The sequence below is a fragment of the Harmonia axyridis genome, chromosome 2 (genome assembly GCF_914767665.1).
Source record: "Harmonia axyridis chromosome 2, icHarAxyr1.1, whole genome shotgun sequence".
Classification (NCBI taxonomy): Eukaryota; Metazoa; Arthropoda; class Insecta; order Coleoptera; family Coccinellidae; genus Harmonia; species Harmonia axyridis.
Window position 1 is genome coordinate 33,542,915 of NC_059502.1, and position 23,383 is coordinate 33,566,297.

At 33.5% G+C, this 23,383-nt stretch overlaps 6 protein-coding genes across 7 annotated transcripts in view; 2 read left to right on the top strand and 4 right to left on the bottom strand.

Moving 5' to 3' along the window:
- Nucleotides 1–23,383, top strand: part of LOC123671970 (supervillin-like) — a 220,884-nt gene that overhangs the window by 45,333 nt on the left and 152,168 nt on the right. The window lies entirely within an intron of this gene.
- The window catches only part of LOC123671971, a 101,166-nt gene that overhangs the window by 44,825 nt on the left and 32,958 nt on the right, over nucleotides 1–23,383 (top strand). The gene's annotated exons all lie outside the window — the stretch shown is intronic.
- LOC123671979 lies at nucleotides 1,545–2,202 on the bottom strand. Its single transcript, XM_045605908.1, has 2 exons — nucleotides 2,102–2,202; nucleotides 1,545–1,886 (listed from the first exon to the last, which is right to left on the bottom strand). The coding sequence occupies exons 1-2, from the start codon at nucleotides 2,111–2,113 to the stop codon at nucleotides 1,572–1,574; spliced, it is 327 nt and encodes a 108-aa protein (XP_045461864.1). The 5' UTR covers nucleotides 2,114–2,202; the 3' UTR covers nucleotides 1,545–1,571.
- LOC123671975 (cuticle protein 16.5-like) lies at nucleotides 6,232–6,842 on the bottom strand. Its single transcript, XM_045605903.1, has 2 exons — nucleotides 6,774–6,842; nucleotides 6,232–6,583 (listed from the first exon to the last, which is right to left on the bottom strand). Exons 1-2 carry the CDS (start codon nucleotides 6,783–6,785, stop codon nucleotides 6,266–6,268), a joined length of 330 nt encoding a protein of 109 aa, XP_045461859.1. The 5' UTR covers nucleotides 6,786–6,842; the 3' UTR covers nucleotides 6,232–6,265.
- LOC123671974 (translation initiation factor IF-2-like) lies at nucleotides 10,158–10,879 on the bottom strand. The gene is made up of 2 exons (XM_045605902.1): nucleotides 10,729–10,879; nucleotides 10,158–10,511 (listed from the first exon to the last, which is right to left on the bottom strand). Exons 1-2 carry the CDS (start codon nucleotides 10,738–10,740, stop codon nucleotides 10,194–10,196), a joined length of 330 nt encoding a protein of 109 aa, XP_045461858.1. The 5' UTR covers nucleotides 10,741–10,879; the 3' UTR covers nucleotides 10,158–10,193.
- LOC123671976 (cuticle protein 16.5-like) lies at nucleotides 13,150–13,915 on the bottom strand. The gene is made up of 2 exons (XM_045605905.1): nucleotides 13,797–13,915; nucleotides 13,150–13,505 (listed from the first exon to the last, which is right to left on the bottom strand). The coding sequence occupies exons 1-2, from the start codon at nucleotides 13,806–13,808 to the stop codon at nucleotides 13,188–13,190; spliced, it is 330 nt and encodes a 109-aa protein (XP_045461861.1). The 5' UTR covers nucleotides 13,809–13,915; the 3' UTR covers nucleotides 13,150–13,187.

Here is a 23,383-nt window from a genome sequence, read left to right on the forward strand (position 1 = left end):
ACTACTAAACTATAAGAGCGGTAATAGCTATTTACTATACAAGTGGGATAAGGCCATCATTATAATATGAGTGTGTAAGTTACAAACGAGTGCGTAGTACGAGTTATGTAAGAACATGAATATATTGATGCATTATCACACATGTATTGCCCAACTTTAGATCTACGACTGTATATAATAAACAAAAAATGATCCCAACGATATGATTAAATTTTGTGAAACTAAACTAAAAATATCCTAGTTGATATAATAATAATAAACTTTATTTGCAGATAATATATCGAAGAAAATAATCAAACAATTAAAAAAATATATATCCTATAATTTTATTTGCAAAAAGGAGACTTACGACAGTAAGACTGTTCATTTGTCAGCTCCCAAAATCAATCAATCTATTGGTTTGAGAATTCAATTCTATATAGAAGAAGCAGTGCCGGTTATTGGTTAAGAATATGTTGTTTTAGTTTCTGAATTCTTTACCGAAAGAATGCGCTACGTAATGAAATTTGAGTTGTGTAATTAGTTTCATTACGTAACGCAAATGCAGTAGTCAAATACCTTCAAAATGAAGTTGCTGAATACGATATTTTTTATCTAAAATATATTTTATCTAAAAATATATTCAGATCAGAGGGGTAGCAAAATTGTTTTTCGTACCAAATTTAATGCTTGAAACACTTATCCTTCCGAAGAAAAGCTAAGAAAGGGGTGAGGCGATCGATTTTTGGATTCTACACATCCCGAAACGTAAACTTAAAAAAAAATTCCTCCATTTCAATGGTTTATTAATAAATAAAAAATTCCTTGTGGCATTCACGACACATTTAATTGGTGGAACGATCAACTTGCTGATTTTATTTTGGAAAATATGAGTGAGAAATTGGATTTTGCATATATTTCTGGCGTTATTATGTTCAATTACAATGTTCCAATTTGATAGAATAGTTGTTTTGTGAATTATTAAAAAAAAACACCACAAATTTAACACATTGGTTTATTATTGATATCCTTCAGCGGGATTGGAACCCAGGTTTTCAAATTCGAATAGAAATTGAAAACGTTCATAATAAGGAAACTATGTATAACTGCTAGGATTTTGCGGTGATGAAAATGTTTAGTTTTTAGTGTTGTTGAGCTTTCGAAAAATAATGATTCCTTGATTTTCAGCCGTTGAAAGTAGAGGGTTCAGGATAATCAATGCGATGTAGAAATCGATTTTTGTACCAAATTTAATGAAAATAGATTTAATAACTTTTGAGAAAAGCTCAGGATGGCGGACAGACGAATTATTGTAGGTATTCGAGATTCGATTTTTACAATCAAAATGTAAAATGTGAACAATTTAGGTGGTATAAAATTTCTTGAACGATTTATTGTTGGAAATATTTATAGTGTTAACAAGTAGAGAGTTCACTTCAATCGTCTGAGATCATGGATGGTTGAAAATCCAGAATTTATTCAAGGAAAATTACAGTCCTCTGTTGCAGCAAGTATCCAAAAAGGTTTTTGAAAGTTTGATTAAGGAAACAAGTGAACTTTTTAAAATTTTTCTATTAGAGATAGAATATATTTTAAATTACATAAGGTGCAGCAAAATAATTGGATGCATAGTATGGAGAAACGTAAGGGGATGCATAAAGTGGTGCACCTGGAGCTGCAACGTACGAAGCTGCTAGTGGTACTGGAGCTGCGACAAGTGGAGCAACTAAAGCATTGTAATTCCTTACGAAAGCTTGAGAACTAGTTGCTGTGACCACAGCTGGAGCTATAGCAGGGGCTGCTACAAGTGGGGCAGCTGCCAATACTCCTGGTTTCGCTTCTGCTTTGGCCTCAGGCTCTGGAGCAGCCATCACTCCGTAGGCGAAGAAGGCGACAGCGACAAAAGCCTATAAATTAATATTTCATCAAATTTCACAAATAATATAGATCATGAAAAATGCTGCTACATAGTTGAAAATTGCTGTTTTTCCATGTCCATTTATTTTAGAAATATATGGATTGTTCTATTTTTATTCTAAGAAGGATCATCATTTCAACAGTTTGAATCAGAATATAATTGGAACTCAGGAAAAGAAAAGAATTATTTGTTAATTATACTCACAAATTTGAACATTTTGTTTGTTGTTGTTTGATGGTTGTCACTCCAATGTGTGATAGCTTGTTGTGGAGGCGGGTGTATATTTATAGTTCTTCAGTTGGGCGATACCATTGATGCAATATATAGCAAGGATTCAGAATGAGAAATAGTCATGACGGGAAAGTATAATTAACGAAGCAGTGATCATTTGGTATGCGAACTCTGTGTTGGTACCCGATTTGTGATGATATTTCGGAAATTCGTTCAGTCCCAGCAAAATCCAATTGAAGAATCGATTTGTACGTCATGAATCGTTTTTCGTTATTACAGGATGGTGCTTGTTAGCAAACTTTGGGAACTATTCGAATAACTGAACATGAGTGCTATAAATGGATGACTTTCCTCTAGTCTTATATTCCTTAGGTGGATTAAAATAGAGATTCCTAGTCATGAACAAATTATTCGATTGAAGTATGTAATATATGCATTCTCTTTATTATGCAATGAACGGTACTTGATGAACGTATATTATATAAAAAAATTCAAATTATCTTTAGTTGAATAAATTAACTACGACTAGTTGAGAGTGCAAAGGAACAGGATCCGAACATAATTCGCTTTTAAGGTTTTTTTGTCAATTGGGTACTCATCGAATCAAGTTTATAATTACATTTTTTGTTGAAAATAAAACAAACATTCCAATTTTTATTTATATCCATATTAATTTTGAAATACTTCTAGTTGCTAATTTAACGAAATTTAATCCACTTTTGAATTCATTCTGCCTGATTGGTTCCATATTTATACAAATACAAATCATGTTTTCTCCATGGAATGATTTTTAGAATTTTCTAAATTCTTTAGTTCTTTCAACCTAATTGGTTTTTATACCTTTTTATCTATTTTATTGACTATTTAATAATAGTTCAGCTAAAAAATGTTGTCTGATTGAAAAAATGAGAGAAGCACCTGCGTGCAGTCAGAAACTTTTGAACTGATGGTTGTGCTCCTGAAGGCCTAAAAATTGGCGCATTAATGAATGAGCACTCAAAAACTCCCGACCTCACGTTAATGCATTCTCCATATTTCTCAAAATTCAGCTTGAATTTTCTACCATTCCCCCGACAATAATAAAAAAAAATGCTACTTTTATGTTGAAATTATTATTTCAACACATGAAATCTCTGTTCGGTCGAATCGGTTGTCCTGAAATAAGAGAAATTTTTTATATTCTTGAATTTTTTATAGATCTCACCAACCAATCATTACTTAATTTCGCACAAAGCTTACAATTTTAATTCTTCATATACACGCGATTTTGTAAATCTGTTTTTACTGAAATTTTATGTTTTTCGATGTTCTGAATATTCTATCGCTCTGACTATGCTATCAACATGACCGGTCGCGTGGACTCTTAGATTTCTCATTAATGAGTCGAACCTTATCGTATGTCCGGTAAAAATTCGAAACATTTAGACATTGCGACGTGGAGTGATCTTTTCAGGGAACGATCATTTACCGAATAGCTTCAGGGTAATTGATAATTTCAGATATTTCAAAAGGAAAGTAAAGAAGATGTTAATTAGTTTAGAACCGTACTCATTGTCAGAGTACTTTATTATTATTATTATTATTATTTTTTGAACTGGGGTCGTTTTGCTTCGGTGAGCCTTCCGGGAACTGCGACCATGCAGATCTTTTGTTCACTACCCTACTCATTCATAGAAACCCAGGGAGGTCGTCAACGACGTTAATAAAATTGACAACCTCCCTAGGGGCCTTGGCCATTACCTCTCTGGTATCCAGGACCGGCTTGCCCATGTGAATGGTTTTCAGGCCAGCCAGCTCTGGACATTTGCATATCAAGTGTTCAGAAGTTTCTACTTCCGATCCACAGAGCCTGCAAATCTCGTCTGTTGACTTACCCATACGGTACAAATGATGTTTGTACCGACAGTGCCTCGTCAGCAGTCCCACCATCACCCGAAGAGTACTTTACTTTCAGGTTTAATGTGCCATAGTTTGTAAATGTATAGTTTTCTGACACTATTTCACTCTATGTTATACATATTCTGAAATGAAGATATTTATCTATCTATCCCTTAAGCGTGACGAAATGGCGAATGAGTCGGTTTCATATTTCTGGAAGTAAATTTTCAAGAAGTTTTCACTTTGCTATTGAATATAGGAGCTATGTAAGAAATTCTGATGGACATGTACTCAAGAACTCCTTGAAGTCATCGGATGAGTGCTTTAGTAATACATAAAAAACAAATAGACATTAATTTATTTCTGAGCGCTCATTCACCCAATAAATGGCTCTATCGATTATAAGTATACCGGTGTCAAATCAGTGTGTCGAAGTATTGATCTTATATTCCTTTTCTAAATTTCTATGGTGATACTAATAGATATAAATCTAACATTCTACCAAATGGGCTCCATTTTTAAAATGAAACTCAATAATTTTTAGGAACGGAATTGATATTTAATAATAATAATAATAATAATAATAGTTTATTAATCCTGTAAAACATACAAGTGCATAGGACAAGTCAGTGAAAAACATAATTAACCAGTTTCAAATGGGTCACAAAGATAATCATTTACACAATAATAACATTTTTTCAACATCAATGCTTTAACAACTTTCTTAAATTTATTTACATTAAGAGATTTTATATAATCTGGCACATGGTTATACAATTTTATACATTGATATAATGGAGATTTTTCAAATTTACTAGTTTTATGCTTAGGTATAAACAATGTTCCCTCATTTCTTGTATTATAACCATGAAAACTAGATAGTTTTTTTATTTTGTGTTCGTTCTCTTTAGTATAGACAAGACATTTGAGAATGAAAATAGAAGGCAATGTGAGAATGTCATTTTCCAAGAAAAAACTCTTGCAAGAAGTACGTGGACCCACCCTGAAGATCATGCGCAATATTCTCTTCTGTAATATAAAAACTCTACTGGCGCCAGAAGAGCTCCCCCACAAAAGAATATTGTAAGACAAGTGGGAATAGACCAGGCTATAATAAATATTAAGCAGTGACCCCAGAGGTACTGAATCTCTGACCCTACAAATTGCATAAAATGAACTATTAAGTTGTTTGCACAAAACATCAACGTGCAAACCCCACCCCAAATTTTCGTCAATATGGATGCCCAGAAACTTAGTGCAATTTTTTGCTGTTATGGTATTATCTAGATGACGAATGACCAAGCTACGATCACTTTCTCCGATCGAGAAATGAATAATTACTGTTTTGTCAACATTGACCATCAAATTATTGGTACGACACCACATTACAAAGCAATTCAGTAAAAGCTCGCACAACCTATGCAGCTCCAGAAATGTGGGGGCTGAGATGGCTACTGAGGTGTCATCAGCAAATAGAGCCAATTTGATTCCATCCACTGATGACTGTAAGCCCTGATAGGTGCACAAGTTAATTACCATTTCTCTTAAATTTACTGGTAGGTCATTGACAAATAGTAAAAAAAGCAATGGCCCCAGAACAGATCCCTGAGGCACACCCATACCTAACTCATGCTCGCCAGACAAATGGTCCTGAACCCTTACACGCATAGATCTACCCTGCAGATAAGTGCCGAGCCAGTCTAAAAATATTCCTCTGAAACCAAGATTATAACATTTGTCAATAATAAATCCAAAAGGCAGACTATCGAAAGCTCGAGACAAGTCAAAAAATATACCAGCGACAAATAAGCCAGTGTCGAGACATTCATAAACAAACTCAATAAAATGAATCGCTGCCGTCTGAGTTGACCGGCCAGTTCTGAAACCGTGTTAAGCTTAACTATTATATTTGAAGAAGCTGCAATGACCTAGCTGAGATGCATAAGTCAAAAGGACATTCTGCATTTTATAACATTCCAATTCGTTGGTACAAGGTTACTTCTTGTAAAGTTGTAACTATCGAAGCAGTACTCAAGAAATGCGTTCCAATAATTTTATCCTCATCTATTAATGATTCGAGAATCTTATCGAAAACGTCTATTTTAATTAATTTTAATTAGCTCATTTTAATTTGCGTCTTTCCTGCATATTCACTAAATCATTTCACGATTAAATAATATCGCGTATCAAATATTATCCCGTATAATGATACACAAGATTTTTATTTCAATATTTTATTTTAAATAAGATAAATTTCTTTCAAATCACGTAAGGTGCAGCAAAATAAGGTGATGCATAGTAGGGTGAGACGTAAGGAGAGGCTACAAGTGGGGCAGCTGGAGCTGCAACATAAGATGCTGCTACTGGTAATGAAGATGCAACAAGAGGAGCTGCTAAAGCGTTGTAATTCCTCACGAAAGCTTGAGAACTGGTTGCTGTGACTACAGCTGGAGCTATAGCAGGGGCAGCTGCTACAAGTGGGGCAGCTGCCAATACTCCTGGTTTCGCTTCTGCTTTGGCTTCGGGCTCTGGAGCAGCCATGACTCCGTAGCTGAAGAGAGCAGCAGCGACAATAACCTAGAACCAAATATTCAATTAAAGATTTTTCAACAAATGGCTGTTGATATACCTATACATCATTTACAAAAAAAATTATGGTAAATAGTATAACTGTGGTAATAGAGAGCTTGGAGGAACTGATCTTGCAGATAGTACAATGTACTAGCACTTGCAAATGATCATAGCAATCGTTTGTTAATGCACTCACCAATTTGTACATTCTGTAAGTTGTTGTTTGGTGGTTATCACTTGAATTTGTGATAACTAAATGAAGACTCAGGTGTATTTTATAGTTCTTCAACTAGGTGTTGCCGTTGATGAAATAATCTTCAAGGTTTCTGATCGAAAATAAGCATGACTGGAAAACATAATTAATGGAGCAGTGCTTATTCGGTGTGCGAATACCAATTAACTAATGTTCCCCAATTTCTCGAAATCTGAAAACTTATTCGTTAATTCTCAGTTTTTTTATGGGTTAAATTCGGAGTATGAATTTGAGACTTCTTAAAATGTTTCATTACCCTCTTATTTTACGATCAATATATAGAAATTCAATTTAGAATTTTTACCTCCTTGTTTATATCCTGAGTTGCTTTTGGTAATTATAGGTCATAATTCGTATGAATCGGGTTATTTCAATGCCACTCCACTTGTTCAAAATCCATAATTTTAAGAAAATTCGATACAAAGTCGTCTTTGATTCAGGTATTTTATGAATACAAATTTATTTTTTTGACATTAATTGATCAAATGGAATATTCCACTATATTAGATAAAAAAGAATAGGTACAATATGTTACTGAGAAAATCATTTCGAGTTCACGGTAGCAATTCTATAAATTATATGGAATTTGGAATTCGATGAGTGGAAAGTTGATAAGCAGATCTTTTGCCTAATACATTGAACCCCCATCAAAATATAGAAAAGAAACCATTAAAAAAATGAGCTTACTGTATATGAGAATATATGAGATATGATTTATTATGTCATTAAGTTCGGTTAGTTTACCAGATTCAGGGGTTCTTATGTAACACTCCTCTTGAAATTCCGCATGGACATTCGAGAAATTATATGACATAATGTTTCCTAGCCTACACACTAAATTTCGACCTAGACAAATATGTTTTTACAGAATTTTGCACGACAAAATATAAGGTATTTTTTCGATATTCTACTTGAATTTTCTATGCATTTGATCATGCGATCAACATGAAATAATTAGTTTGAAATAATTATTCATATACATCTAAACACAATTTTTTTTACTCGTTCGCATCTGTTGAGTTATTTATTCGATAGTTTGCTTGCTGTGTCTATTGTTCTGAGTAGAGATTCAGGGCCTGATATTCAAGCTACTTGAGTTGGCTTGACTTGAAATCAATTACTTGAAAAATCAAGTACATTCTATCAGGCTAATTGATTTTTGGCAGGTTAATTGTGTAATGTGGACACAAAAATGATTAAATGAGAAGGAACCTCGCAGAGAACACTTTTATTTATTTATTGATTCATTATTATTGAACTTATTGTATAAAACAACCAAAAATATCAATTATTCATAAATGGAAACAAAAATTTTATCACTATAAATCATAACAAAATATAAGGTATAAAAATAATAGTTTTTTTTCTGTGACGGGAAAAAAATTTGACATTTTATCTCTGTTGACAGGTAACAAAATATGACTTTTCACGAAATTACTTTTTTCCCCGGGAAAAAAGTGAGTACTTTTTTCCCGGATATATATTTATCTACATATAGATAAAGGAATAATAATAATTCGACCACACTGTTGATGGCTTTTGTTGTTGTGCCAGAAAAATAAGCCAATAACACTGTCTCCGAGAAAGAACTGCATGTCTTTTTCATTTTCCATTCCATAAATCTTGAATTCGCGGTTTCGTATATTTTCCGCGATTTAGCTGGCAATAATTTTCGTGACGCTACTTGCGCTGCTTCTATCAACTCCAGTGGAGTCAGAGAAAACACGGAAGCAGACATTTTTTAAATTTATATTATTCAACAAAATACCTAACTACTAAACAATTATTACTGAGTTCGCAATTTTTGAGAAAAATCACAAAATTAAATTGACAGATATTTGATTACTTTGAAGTTTCCCTTAGCAACGCAGGTCTAATTGCAGCTTACTAGTTTAAAAATTCAAATTTCATATCGATAACATTCTGACTTTAATATATTGTAATAATATGGTCTTTCACTATTGAATTGTCGTTTTTCCTGTCACAGAAAAAAATAGTGTATTATACACGGGAAAAATATTAGATTTTAGCTCTCGGTTTTTTGTCTCCCTCCGCTTCGCGTCGGGAGACAACATAACCTCGAGCTAAAATCTAATACTTTTTTCCCTTGTATAATAAATAACTATTTAATTTTGAGGAACTTCCAAGAACTGTTTGATTACAGGATTAGGTTTTTAGGTTCTGCTGGCGTTGCTCTGTATTTGGCGTTTCTTTTCGAGATCGAAGAGTTCTGGTTTTGAACCCATCGGTCAGTGGATAAATAACCGGAATAACTGTTTCTACATTTCCGTGTCTGTTAAGTAATAGAGCTCTGTGCCTAACCGGACGGAAACATAAAAACACAGAATCTCACCGGTTCTCATATAACTTAGACTTCAGTCTTCAGTTTTTGAGAGGATCGACAAGGACGTGGGAGATTACGGCAAAAAAATTATGATAGACTGGTTAGGTACTTGAGAGGATTCGAAACCTCATCAGTGTTTCATACTTCTGTTTATGAATACATGGGTATTTGGAAATATATCATTAGAAAAGAAAAAAGTAAAGGGTTCTTGGAAAAATTTAATCAGGTAAATCTCAACATCGCCGACGCTTCGAAGACAACTCCTCATATGCGCGTCTTGATGAACCATTTGATCTGTTCGTTTAAGAATTTAGAAGTTATCACCATCTTTTCACTGTCCTATATTTCACGAATCATATGATTTTAATTCCACACACTTTAATTGATTATTTAGGCCAGCCCTGAAGAAGAAGGAATTGTCCTCCGAAATATCGGCGTTAAGATTGTGCAAGTTTAAATTTGTCCAAGAACCCATTACTTTTTTTGTATTTATTTTGATAATGGGTGCTAAAGATTACAGATATTTCAGTAGAGTGCTTGTAGATATTGTAGACTTTTGTGAATTTGTTGATATGGAATTCCTCGTGAGAATCTTATGAACCATAATTAATATATAGTTTTTGTCTGAATATGAATAGGTTATTGAAAATTATCATTTGTGTACGGAAATAACTTTCTGAAAGGTATTCCTCACGGAAGAAAGAATTTTTTGTTTGTTTGTACATCTCTATTATTATATTAAAAAAACCAATTGATAAAACAATGTATAGTGTAAGATTGGAATTCTAGAAGTAATAGCTTTTTACAGTTTTTACATGATTCAGTTATAGTTTTCAAGAAACAATGCTGCTATACGCCTTCATAGTTATAGCTTTTATCAATGAAAAAAATGAGCTACAACAGAAGTTGCTAGAGCTGAATATAAGAAATCATTTGGGGCAAATGATTTCGATTTTCAAATGTCTTAATAAAACTAATGAACATTCATTTTATTTTTTTTATTCGGGGTCGACTATATTTCAAATGACATAAGGTGCAGCAAAATAATTGGATGCATAATATGGAGAAACGTAAGGGGATGCTAAAAGTGGTGCACCTGGAGCTGCAACGTATGAAGCTGCTACTGGTACTGGAGCTGCAGAAAGTGGAGCTGCTAAAGCATTGTAATTCCTTACGAAAGCTTGAGAACTAGTGGCTGTAACTACAGCTGGAGCTATAGCAGGGGCTGCTGCTACAAGTGGAGCAGCTGCTAATACGCCTGGTTTAGCTTCTGCTTTGGCTTCGGGTTCTGGAGTAGCCATCACTCCGTAGGTGAAGAGGGCGACAGCAACAATAACCTATTAATAAATGCATTCTTAAGGTGGGCTCTCATAAAAAATTAGTCTTCTGCATCTAAAGTAGGTATTGTTAATGAAAATTATTGACATGCTTCATTGTTAAAAACAATGGATATTTAGTGGATATTTCGAACGATCGTTATGCATTTTGAGGAAATAAATTCCAATTTCTATTGAGAACTAACCAAATAATAATTTGTTTGTTACTTGTACTCACCAATTTGAACATTTTGCTTGTGTTTGTTTGATGGTTGTCACTAGAATGAGTGATAATAAGCTGAAGATGCGGGTGTATATTTATAGTTCTTCACCTGGGCGATACCATTGATGCAATATATCGCAAGGATTCAAGATTGGTAAGAATCATGACTAGAATGCAGAGTGCCTCATTTGGTATGCGATCTTCATTTTTCTTACTTGATTAAGAACTATATTTCTTAAATCTGATCCCTATAATTTGTGTTTTTTTGTATTGCAACATCTCATTGAAGCAACTTCGTCCTCCATAATTCCTTCTCGATAAAATTATTGACAACTTCTTAGAGAACAAACAATAAGGTGATTTCATAATTATTTGAATCTTTTTGTAGGCATGATGACCTGTCTTCGACTGTAGGTGTTTTGGTTTTAGTGAAATGTAGATCCCTAAATCAACAAGTATTCGATTTTTGGATTAATTAATGACATGAGAATTATTCGATTAATCCCCTTTCACACTATGTTTTTTCAATTTCTTCTTTTATCGCGATATATACAGGGTAAGTCAATAGTGCTCGATCGGTCGATATCTCTTGTAAATTTTGGGATAAGAGATAAATTCAAATTTTGAAGGAATCGATACCACTCAGCGCATAAGCTTAGATTGTTTTTGTCTCTGAAGGCTGGTCCAAAAGTGGTGGAACACGATAACATCCTGTTTTTTAAAATTTGAATGCCCAGTTTCATATCATACTCATAATATCCCTGCAATTATGATTTCGTAATCCTTATTTATCTATTTAGGCCCATTTTTTCGAAAAATTTTCTTTAGTTTAGCTGAAGATCATATCTTCAAAATCGTTTGAGACAATTGTGCGATCTACTTTTTATTGAATTCCTGAAAAGTTTTCAATTCTTCTGCAAATCTACGAATCACTGGATAGGTGATCCGAAAAACTGCAATTTCGAAAAAATGACCTTTAAAAAATGTCAATTTTTTCAAATGGCATGCCCTGATTTTTTTTGACTGTCAGATAGCCTAATGAGAAGTCCTGACTTGTTGTGCCTAAAATAAATAATTTTCAAAATGCTTCGTATTTAATGTTTTGTACTGGGCAGTATACTTTTCGCGCATACAATTTAAAAGGGATAAGATTACTCGATCGAAATAGCTATCAATTATATCAATGAAAGATAAGCCAATATCGAAATAAGCGAAATATTTGGAAATATTAATTTTGACAAAATGAACTGGAGACCACGTGAACAAGCAGAAACATAGTCTGAATTCTCTCAGGGAAATCGAAATTACTGCATATTTTGAACTAAAGAAGTCTCTTCAATATTAATTCCTCATATGATCTGCTCAGATGTCTTCAACAAAATAATTAAATTATTATCAGGACATATTTTTCTTTTATAGAAGAGTTCTCCTCTTTCTGGTCGGTCAAACTTTAAAAAACTAACATTATTTTATTCCAACAAGAATTTCTTCAATATTTCAATTTTCAACATTTTTTCATGAATGACCCTGATATTTTATCCTATCCTCATTGGATATTTTAACCCCCAATCTACATTCAGTTTGAAGTCCTCTAAATCCACTGAGCTGTTGTCCTTTACGTCGCCAGTCATCTTTGAGGCAGCTGGCCGGCTACTGATGAAACCTTCAGCAAACTACCCTACTTAATTCTCTACTGAAATATCATATTGAAGGAAATTTTTAAATACCAAGTAACTGATGTTTGTAAATTTTGTAGAAACTACTTCAATCCATGTGTTTATGTTGACCAATACTTAAATCCATTTATTTTTTTAATTAGCAATAGTAATAGTTATAACGTGAAATATACACAAGTTGAAAATAAAAAAATACTTAAAGGAGCATAACTCCATAAATAGATCTGAGGGCTTTTCTGTACCAAAAAGTAAGTAGGAACAATTGCAATTTCGCGGCACCAAAATGTCTGTTGGCATGTGTCATTTCTGTGCACTTGTTTACAGCGATAATGTCATCAATATCTATTCACAACTATGTACAGAGTATCAGGTAATGAATCCAATATCAATGAAAATTCTATATTTAGTGAAACCTAGCTTTCGACTATTCACATGGATCGAAAAGTGAGTGGTTCGTCTAAAAACTGTTTCGTCCAAGAAACTGATCCAAGTGAAAATGTCACAAAATTCACCATCGCAATTGTCAATAAACTTACACTGCTACAATATCTAATAATTATCACCACAAACAATGGTCCAAAAAACTAAAAACTAAAATCTCTCCTAAAAGTACTAATGACAAAATGGTTTCACCATTTTCTAAAAAGCTACTGAAAATAAATGATATCATTTGGTATTTCATTTATGAAACATGAACTGGTCTTGATTCACTTATAGTGAATGAAATCTGGGATCTTTGCGAGTAAAATGAAACATCAGATTCATATTTTTTGTTTATTGAGATCGTGTGAACATTTCTCAGATGACATAAGATGCCGCTAAATAATTGGATGCATAGTATGGAGAAACGTAAGGGGATGCTAAAAGTGGTACACCTGGAGCTGCAACGTAAGAAGCTGCTAATGGTACTGGAGCTGCAACAAGTGGAGCTGCTAAAGCGTTGTAATTCCTCACGAAAGCTTGAGAACTAGTTGCTGTGACTACAGCTGGAGCTAGAGCAGGGGCTGCTGCTACAAGTGGGGCAGCTGCTAATACGCCTGGTTTAGCTTCTGCTTTGGCTTCGGGCTCTGGAGCAGCCATCACTCCGTAGGTGAAGAAAGCAACAGTTACGATAACCTAAAACGAAATAGTCTATTGAATCTAATTTTCTTATTGAATATAAGGTACATTTCCTCGATCTTATCTTAACATCATGATACATTGAGATTGAGGAACTTTCTTCATATGAAAAGCAATAAAAAATGGATAAACTCTTCGAGGCATAATTTCGAATAGTTTGACGTCGATATCTTTTCATTTCTATTTGATATATGAATGATGATGTTGAAGAAATGTATTTTTTAAATATTCCGATGGATTTAGTAGCCATCGGAATAAACATTATAACCACTTGCTAGTTTTACTCACCAATTTGAACATTTTTAAGGTTGTTGTTTGATGTGTGCTACTTGGAAGATTGATAACTGGATGAATACGCGGGTGTATATTTATAGTTCTTCAACTGTATGGATATTGATGACATATATTGCAAGGATATTGAATTGGAAATAATGACATGTCGAAATCATTATGAACGACGTAACACTTATTTTGTATTCCAATATTGTCTTCAGTTCATGAACTCTGGTTACTCTGAAGTACGGAAGGTGAATATTTCACCTCGATTTCCCATCCATAGAAACCCTCAACCTCAAATTTTATCGAATGTTTACTTCGATGAAGACTTTTCTTTGCAGTTTTAGTATGGTTTGGTTGTTTCGACTTCTGAGCCAATTACAAGGACTTATTATGCATAAAAGCCAATATTCAGTGATTAAAGATCAGATCGAGTTGAGATTTTGCATGTATAAACAGAATGACAATTTTAAGCTCCTCGCGAAATTTCCTCTTGATTGCGTTATCAAAATAATAAGAAGTTCAAGCAGAATATCAAGCAGAATATCGAACAAAATATCGAACAAAATGAAGACAGCACTGACGCGAAGGCTGAAGCTTTTAAGCGGTCGTTAATTCATGCGTCAATTGTGCTCTCAGAGAGGACATATGAACTTTATACAGTTATGCGGTCTCCAAGGCTGCATTAAGTTTTTTGTAAGTTTAGCATTAACTCATGAGCATTCGTTATTCAAGTGTCAATTGTGCCCTAAGAGAGCTCAAAACTATATGGGTATATGAGATGTTATTGATAAGTCATTTTTCATATATACCTGTAAACAGTTATGTGGTCTCCAAGAATGCAATTGAACCATGAATGAACGAGCGCTCAAAACTTCCTGACTTCATGTCAGTGCTTTCGATATTCTGTTTGACTGTCTTTTTTTCTTATTAGGCCGTCAACACGAAATGTCGCGAAAAGTTTGAAATTGTTATTCACAATATTGGGTTATCTTCTTCGAAATTCTTCTTGAATTTTTTATGGTTCAGATGATGTGAAATTTGATCATGAGCTCGAAACTGTTATTTTATTTCTACACGCAGAATTTCAACTCCATCGTTTCTGTGATCAAGGAAATATTGGCTAATTGTTGTCTTATGTCTCGATACTATCGAAAATAATTCAAAAATAAATTCTCTATTACTAAATCATTTCTATGGATTATGATTATTCATTTCCTCTTCTCGTAATAATCAGTCATTTGTTTTCAATTCGTATTCGGTTGCACAATGAATATTCAATAATCTCTTGTCTGTGATACATAAAGATTTGTATTGTATGGGTTATATATAATAAACTTTCACAGTTATCATTTTTGTTTTGACTTCGAATCATCTGGTATTTAGAATATATTGAAACCATTTTGCCAAGTTCATTTCGAATTCTGATATAACTGCCATATAGTAATGGATCTCTTAATCAAAACAAGTTTAAGAAATGTATTTATTGTGGAAGATATGTTATTATATAGTGAATAATGATTGTATTAGATTCAATTTGAATTTTATTCTCTTATATCTAGCTTATCCTATACCTGTATACACCTTTCTTAGATGATCAATTAATTATTCATATTATTAGGTTTGTATCTTGTTGTTCATCGATTTCAGTGTTAATCCATTGCAACTGTTGAAGAAAAAAAAACTGTATAGTATACCATATTCTTCTACATTATGTGGTTATTCTTCCTTTTAATTGTGATATTTATCGTTTGATTTACATGTTATGGGTAACTTTCTTCGACCTATGATCCACATTTTGTTCTTTATTTTCTATGATTCAATGTGGTTTCACCAGATCTCCTACTTGTAGATTGTATTATTCTTAATTTGATTTGGATTTAATACAAGGTGTTTCTTGAGTAACTATACATATTTTCAGTGCGAAGACAAGACAAATAGAATAGCCTGAATCAGCGTTGGAAATTTTTCTAAACTTTTCGTTCACGAGATCGAACATCAAAGACTTACAAACCCGTTTGCTCTTGAATCCTTATTCTCCTGCATTCGCACTGAAAGCAAAATGCATTGTCAGCTTTTCAAATGATATTGTAGTATCAGTAAGTAGGGCCAAAGCATTAGGGAATTATATTTCGAATTTATTTTTGAAACCAACGCATTTGAGCATGAATCTAACTGTTAACATTTTAGTAGAGGATTAAATTCATTTCTGAAGGATGTTTCATTGGTAAACGAAAAAACTTGTATAGTGAATGAAGGAACCAAGGAGGTTCTAGGGATACCTTGTTCATTGGTCTGACTGCCTTGGTTGCCGAGATACAGGGTGATTAATGAATTTTGCTCATTCTTTCCGAGGTCATAACAAGCGAACCACCCAGTATATTTTTTTATATTTGGCTCACATCTTTCTCATTTAAAGGTTAAATTAATCACTTAGTGATCACAAGGAAATTCTAGGTCCGGAGTACCAAAAAATTATGACACGATTGAATCCTTGAAACAACACCGTGTATATCGAAATTTTGAAAAGAGCACAAAAAACTGAACGAAGTCTCGGAATTATAATTTCCGCACAGACAATTTTGCTGCACCAATTTTCAAGTTGAAAGTGAAGTTTTCGGGAAATTAGATATCAAAAAGGGTTATAAGCCATTTTTGGTATATCTAGAATCACCTCGGTGTCCTCTATTCACTGTTCAAGTTTTACCATTTACCAATGAAACACCCTGTATATACGAAAATTAATCTCAAAAGGCGGCCATTATGTGTCTCATGAAGTTTTGAAAATGTTTTCATTTTATTGTTGTAAGCATTTAATTTCGCGGAAACAATAAAGCAACTATAGTAAAAACGGACCGTCTCCTCCTCAAGACGTAACTTACCATTCCTCGAATACCATTGTTGACTGTCAGGCTCAGTCCGCTATGCCACACACGTTTTGAATTTGAACCATTTATATTGCTCGACCGATAGACCTACCCAACTTTGCCAAAAACGTGACGCTATTTTTAAGTCATTAGGTCATCAGGTATCAGGTGTTGTTGAATAACAGGTGATGAACACTTATTAAGTCCATTAAATATTCAAAGAGACCACTGGTAATGAGTAAATCCTCATCTTCCTTATTGAAGCATAAAGTAGAAAAAATATATGCATTTTCGTCTAATGCTGGATTCACATAAATATTCGGGTTATCGCTATTGTGTGGGCGGGTACAACCCCGACGTATTCAGGCGAATACACAGAATTGTCTCGCTTTAGCTGGAGTTAATAAGCTTTAGCGAATATTCTTATTTTCAAATTGCAGTGTTCCGATTCTTCTTCCAACTTCCTCCAACTATCAATGTATTCGTACTGAGACGAATGCCTTTGTCCTTACTCTCGATATGCTGGACGCATGAAAGTGTCCTATGACTAATTCTTTCCTGAGCTCTTCTCGGATCAAACAGAATCTGTTTCTATTATTCCCTGGACTTAGTTATTTTTTTAGTTCCATGACAAATTTCGATGGTTGTCCAAGTGAGCAAGCAATTCGTGTAGTTATTGAGTGTTTCCGCAAAAATTTCATTATTCTCGATTCAACTTTATCAACAAGACAAAGAAATATGCGCACCGAACATAATATTGCGCGAAGTGTAGGAAAAGACGCCGCAACATTTCTTATTTCCAAAAACTAATCATGTAAACATTGACGACATTTGTTTGCAACAGGGCGATGCAATTCGCCATACAGTGCAGTTAATGCAAAATCAAGTTGGTGACAACTTTATTTTCAGAAGTACTCCTGTTAATTGGCTCCCTCGTTCGTGCGACTTAACGCCTCTTGATTACTTTTTATTGGTCTTTGTTAAGAAATTGGTTTATGCCGAAAAACCAGCTACTCTTGAAGCATTGCAAGACCATATTCAAGCCACCATGAAAACCATACGGCCAGATTCATAGAAAAAATTCTTAAAGAATCGTACTGATCGAATGGACTATGAACTATGTAGCTCGTAGCCGCGGCGGACATATGCCGAAATCATATTTAAAAACTAAACGCTATGAAATTATCGTAAGTAATTGCACAAGTGCATCAAAATTACCAATAATTTTGCATGACAGCGTGTTGTCATAAAAACTGCATGAGTTCATTTTCATTTTTGGAGAAAGAGCCCGACACCGAAGGTAGAGGGCTCTTTCTCCAAAAATGAAAATGACCGAATGCAGTTTTTCAAAGAAAACACGCTGGAATGCGAAATTATCCGGTCATTTTGATGCACGAGTGTAATTCGGGGGAATATTTCCCGAATAAACTGTTACATCACTTGTCAAACTGATTTAGAATGGAATTGCCATAGATTCGAACTGTGTAAGATGCATAGAAACTATGCATCTATGAACAGAACAATTATCGCAGTGCTGTTTCGCTTCCTACAATGCAATTATCGTAAGTAATTGCACAAGTGCATCAAAATTACCGATAATTTTGCATGACAGCGTGTTGTCATAAAAACTGCATGAGTTCATTTTCATTTTTGGAGAAAGAGCCCGACACCGAAGGTGGAGGGCTCTTTCTCCAAAAATGAAAATGATCGAATGCAGTTTTTCAAAGAAAACACGCTGGAATGCGAAATTATCCGGTCATTTTGATGCACGAGTGTAATTCGGGGGAATATTTCCCGAATAAACTGTTACATCACTTGCCAAACTGATGTAGAATGGAATTGCCATAGATTCGAACTGTGTAAGATGCATAGAAACTATGCATCTATGAACAGAACAATTATCGCAGTGCAGTTTCGCTTCCTACAATGCAATTATCGCTGTAATTTTCGATAATTGTTCTCCATATACATAGAATTTTTGACAGGAGGGAAATATTCGCTGTAATTTTCGATAATTGTTCTCCATATACATAGAATTTTTGACAGGAGGGAAATATTTTACCAGATTATAATAATAAAAATTCATTTCTCCCTAGTATTATTATTTAAAGTTCTCAAGCTCTTATAAAAATCACATATGAATTCCGAATTATTATGATGGTTAAGTAATAATAGCTTGGAGTGAATCCAGTGAATAGTTTCATGAAAATTGGATCGTCTTCGTCATTATGCACGTGAAATATGAGAATCAAGTTCAGATTCATCACTTCCTTTTCAAGCCAATTTCAATCGTGAATCGGGCGGAATCGATTGCAATAGGTATACTGAATCAGGTATGGTCCACCTGATTCAGTATGTACCACTAATAATGCTGTTAATTGTACACAAAGATTAATAGTTCCCAGTTTTTCAAAATTTCATAAAATCAAAAAGATCAAAATATTGTTGCATAATATTTTTGTATTAGGTGAGTTACTTTCAGTTTCCGATCGTAGGGAAAGAAATTTTCTAGTTTTGGGGGACCGTCCAATAATTTGTTGTTGGATAATAATCGATCAACATAAAATACATTTACAACTTACTATGTTACTGATAGTATCCTGAAGACTGTCAGGGAGAAGAAGTCGCCAAACCATATATCTGATCCTGTCAGGATTATTTTCCTGATGAGAAACAAATAATTGAAATAATTCCTATTTATAAAGGATCCAAAAATAATTATTAAAACATTCATATAAAGCAATGTTTGAAACTGAAAGGTTTTCAATAAGATGTTTTATTTTGAATAGTACGCTATCTGGACAGCTTTGGACATTTGACAAGTAAAATCTATACGCTATTAGTAAAAATAGAACGATAGACGTTTCAACAACGCATTGAAATTGTTCAAATTCCATACAAAAACGGTGAAAATTTTGTAGTTACAATTTGTAAAACTATAGTACTTTTGGATCGTCGTGAAAAACTTCTCGGTCAGCAAAAGTGAAACTGGTGGAAAATACGGAGCAAAATCGAAACTGGGTTTTTTTAATATCAAAATAAATCAATGGAAAAGAAGAAATATTTCACTCAAAACCAACAATGTTATAGCAAATACGGAAGTACTATTACTGACTTCATGGAGGCATTGAATAAAATCATAGAAGCAATGTCAGTGGTGAACTGGAGATTCTCAACTTCGTCTCTGATAAAGTTTTCGATACTGTTTTACGTGCATTACACATGGTTTTAGGGATAATGTACACACTTTATTGGAATATTTTTTATTATTTCAGTCGATTCTACATACAAAAATAGTGGGATTTACTCCACCAACCCTATACCTAAAATGAATACTTTAAGAGTTATCAAGGACAAACCTTAAATGAGGAACAACAGCAATTCCTCACTGTGTGGAGTAGTCTGTGACTTCCGGAAAACACAGAAAAAACTAAAATTCGATGTTTGGATAACTAAATTTTACATTTCATGAATTATAATTAATTTTTCGTTGGGATTGTTGAGAAATCTATACAGCAATAGAATTTTCAATTTCGAATAATTCATTACACTTCTTGAAATGTCAAATTCAGTTATGGAAACATCGAATTTTAGTTTCTTTCTGCAGTGTTTTCCGGAAGTCACAGACTACTCCTAACAGTTATAAATTGCGGTTTTTCCTCATTTGAAGTTCTTCTTCGATAACTCTTAAAGTATTCATTTTAGGTATAGAGTTTGCTCGAGTAACCCCCACTATTTTTGTACGTAGAATCGACTGAAATAATAAAAAATATATGTTCTAATTTGAAAATCTTGAGTGTTGATGACTGAAGAAAGAAAATTGTCGAAAAAAGCCTTTTCTGCCGAAATATTTAAGTCCTCATCGCCACCATTTTTTTCATAAGAATCCCATTAATTCATGTAAGTTTTTTCCCAAGGTATGGCATATTGCCGAAATTGTAGTCCAAAAAGCTATCTAATGATGCAATAAAATACTGGGTGTGCCATTTGAAATAAGGAAGCAGTAGTCTGTTTCCGGTATAACCGAAAGTTATAGAGATCTGAAAATATTTTAGGGATGGAGATCATTGTCTCAAACCCCAATATGCAAATATTCAGCTCAAAATTATGATTAATTTTCCATAAACTTTTAATAGGCCTTCCCGGTGAATCACCCTGTATATTGTGAGATTTAGAAACTTTTCTTGAAATATTTTGTGATGTAGAAAGTAATATGAAATAATCAAGTAAAATTCGATATGTGGCTTGATAAGTATTGCAGGATAAAGCTGGTGGTATATTGTTGTACTAACTTCCGAATCTGTACGTGTAATTACTTCTTGTTCGCATGGAATGGTGAAACGAAAATACCGCTCATGAACTCACAGACCCTGTGGCATTCACGACGTCGCTATTATTAATAGATTGTTCAAGAACACGCTCTCCTAAAATATCCGCACAAAATCGAAATTCTTGCCGAACTGAATTCTAAAGTTTTCCTCCTTGAAGTACGATAATTATTTATTTACGGCATTGCTGGAAAGCTTCGTGTCCATGGGTAAAAACAAAAGCCTATCAACTCGTGGCGGTAGTTCTGTTGATTGGAAAGACCTCTCTGGCTTTATCACTTTCAATAATGAAGTTCTGGGATTCTTCTAAGAAACAGAACTCAATTCCCCTAAGAATTTTCATAGTTATTGTTTCAGGAAGTTCTTGGACGTCTCGATTTAGAGCTTTTCTTGGAATTAATACGAGTTAATAGTATGAAACTTTGTAGTTACTTAAAACCAGTATTGATAATTTAAGCTCGACAAATCATTCGACGAAGGAATGCAAGGCACTACAAATTTTACTATAAATGATTTTTTTATACCAAACTTTTTCAACTATGGAAAATATCAAATCATTGAGATCTTGCTGTGGGGGTTGACCAATGGTTGTTCATACCGAATTTTGATAAATACAATAACTTCCTTTTAAAAACTGGGAAAAATGTCATATCAAATATTATTTTCATTTCATTAAAATTATTATAACCGTCAAATTGTTTGAGGTTTAATTTTCTATGTAATTTTTATTTTGAAATTCATAGTAGAGGTACTCGAGATGATGAAATGAATGCGGTAGAAAAACAGATTTTGTTTTAAATTTCTTGCAAAGAGCTATCATACAAAGCTTTTTCGCGGAAACCATTGAAATTTGCTGGACACAGAAATTGGTTGTTATATTATAAAGATTATCCTACTTCAACAACCTAACATTGATTTTAAGGGCTGAAAATGGAGGAAATATCGACATAAAGTCCTATAAGAAAATCAAATAAATGAGATGGTGAAATTCTAGATGTTTATTGCAATGATGATTAATATTTATTTTTTTCCGATATTCTTCTTAAATTTTCTTCCGTTCGATGATGCAATCAACATGAAATTTGGTATGTTATTAATAATTAGTTTTTGAATTGTTAGGAAAATAACATTTCGAAAGGCCAAATAAATCATAGCCCTATGAAACAGTGCAAGAATTTAATTGGAGAAATACGTTGGTTTAAGATTGGTAGATTTTCTAGGAACCTATTTGTTTATAATCAGTTCTTACACGCCATCAATCCTCCAAACAGAGGGATGAATTTCAAAGTGTGAAAATAAGGAAGTAAACATTTCTTGCTTACATTCGCAAGGCATAATGCAATCCCTTCGTTCGAAGAAAACGCTGAAGAATGGATGAAACTTCAATAATGTAAGCGAGAGTCATTCTGCAGAAAAATAAGGGATTTTCCCTATATCCTAGGAAATATTTTGAAGAAGTAGTATGTATTACCATTTCATACAAAAGTATTATACTCTTATATACTATTTTTGACGTAGTATTTTATGACCATTAAAAAAATGGATTCTCATTTGAACAAAATACATATTCTCTCGCAGAATGGGCAAGATCCAATGCATTCAGGCCGGATGCACTGTTCTATCTAACCTTGTCCTATGATAGAAGCTATATGATTAGAATGTTCATGCAAAAATTCAAATATTAAATGGAAATGGAGCCCTATTTGAGAAAATTTGAAGATTTTGTTTCAGATTTCAGAGCATTAGCAATGTAGAAGTGATCTGATTATGAATAGGAAAATATTTAAAAAACGAAAGTGCGTATCATTTCCGTCGATATTAGAAGATTTCCCATCAAAGCTTAACCGTGAAATTTCAAGTGTTTATCTCGAGTTCTTTCCATGCAATATTCTAACCAACGATTTTTGTGAATCATTCTGTTTATCATGACACTGGATACTATACTGATCACGATATATCGATTGTATATATTTTTGATCGATTTCATTTGTATTTCGAAACGAGTAACCTTGAATTAACACTCTGTGAGCTGATTTTATGATATTCTAATCATATTTATCATAATTATGTGTCATAGAAATTTGATTTCCTTGATTCTTAACGAATATTCCTTTTTTAAGAGGAAACAATAAATCATGCTATGAAATTGGCAGCGATTTTTCAGAGCAGTATTAGTTCTTATATGTATACATATAATTCTGCAAAAATATTTTTTCTTAGAGTTGAATGTATAGGTTGTAGGTATATCCAAAGTCACTTGAACGAGTCCATAAAAACGCTTGGACAGATGACCTTTTGAAGTGGATACCTCGATCCGCTAAATAAGGGGGTTTATTTGAAAGTATTGTTAGGCAATAAATTCACTGGCCCCAAAAAAATTTCTGAAAACTTGGCCAACCCTTGT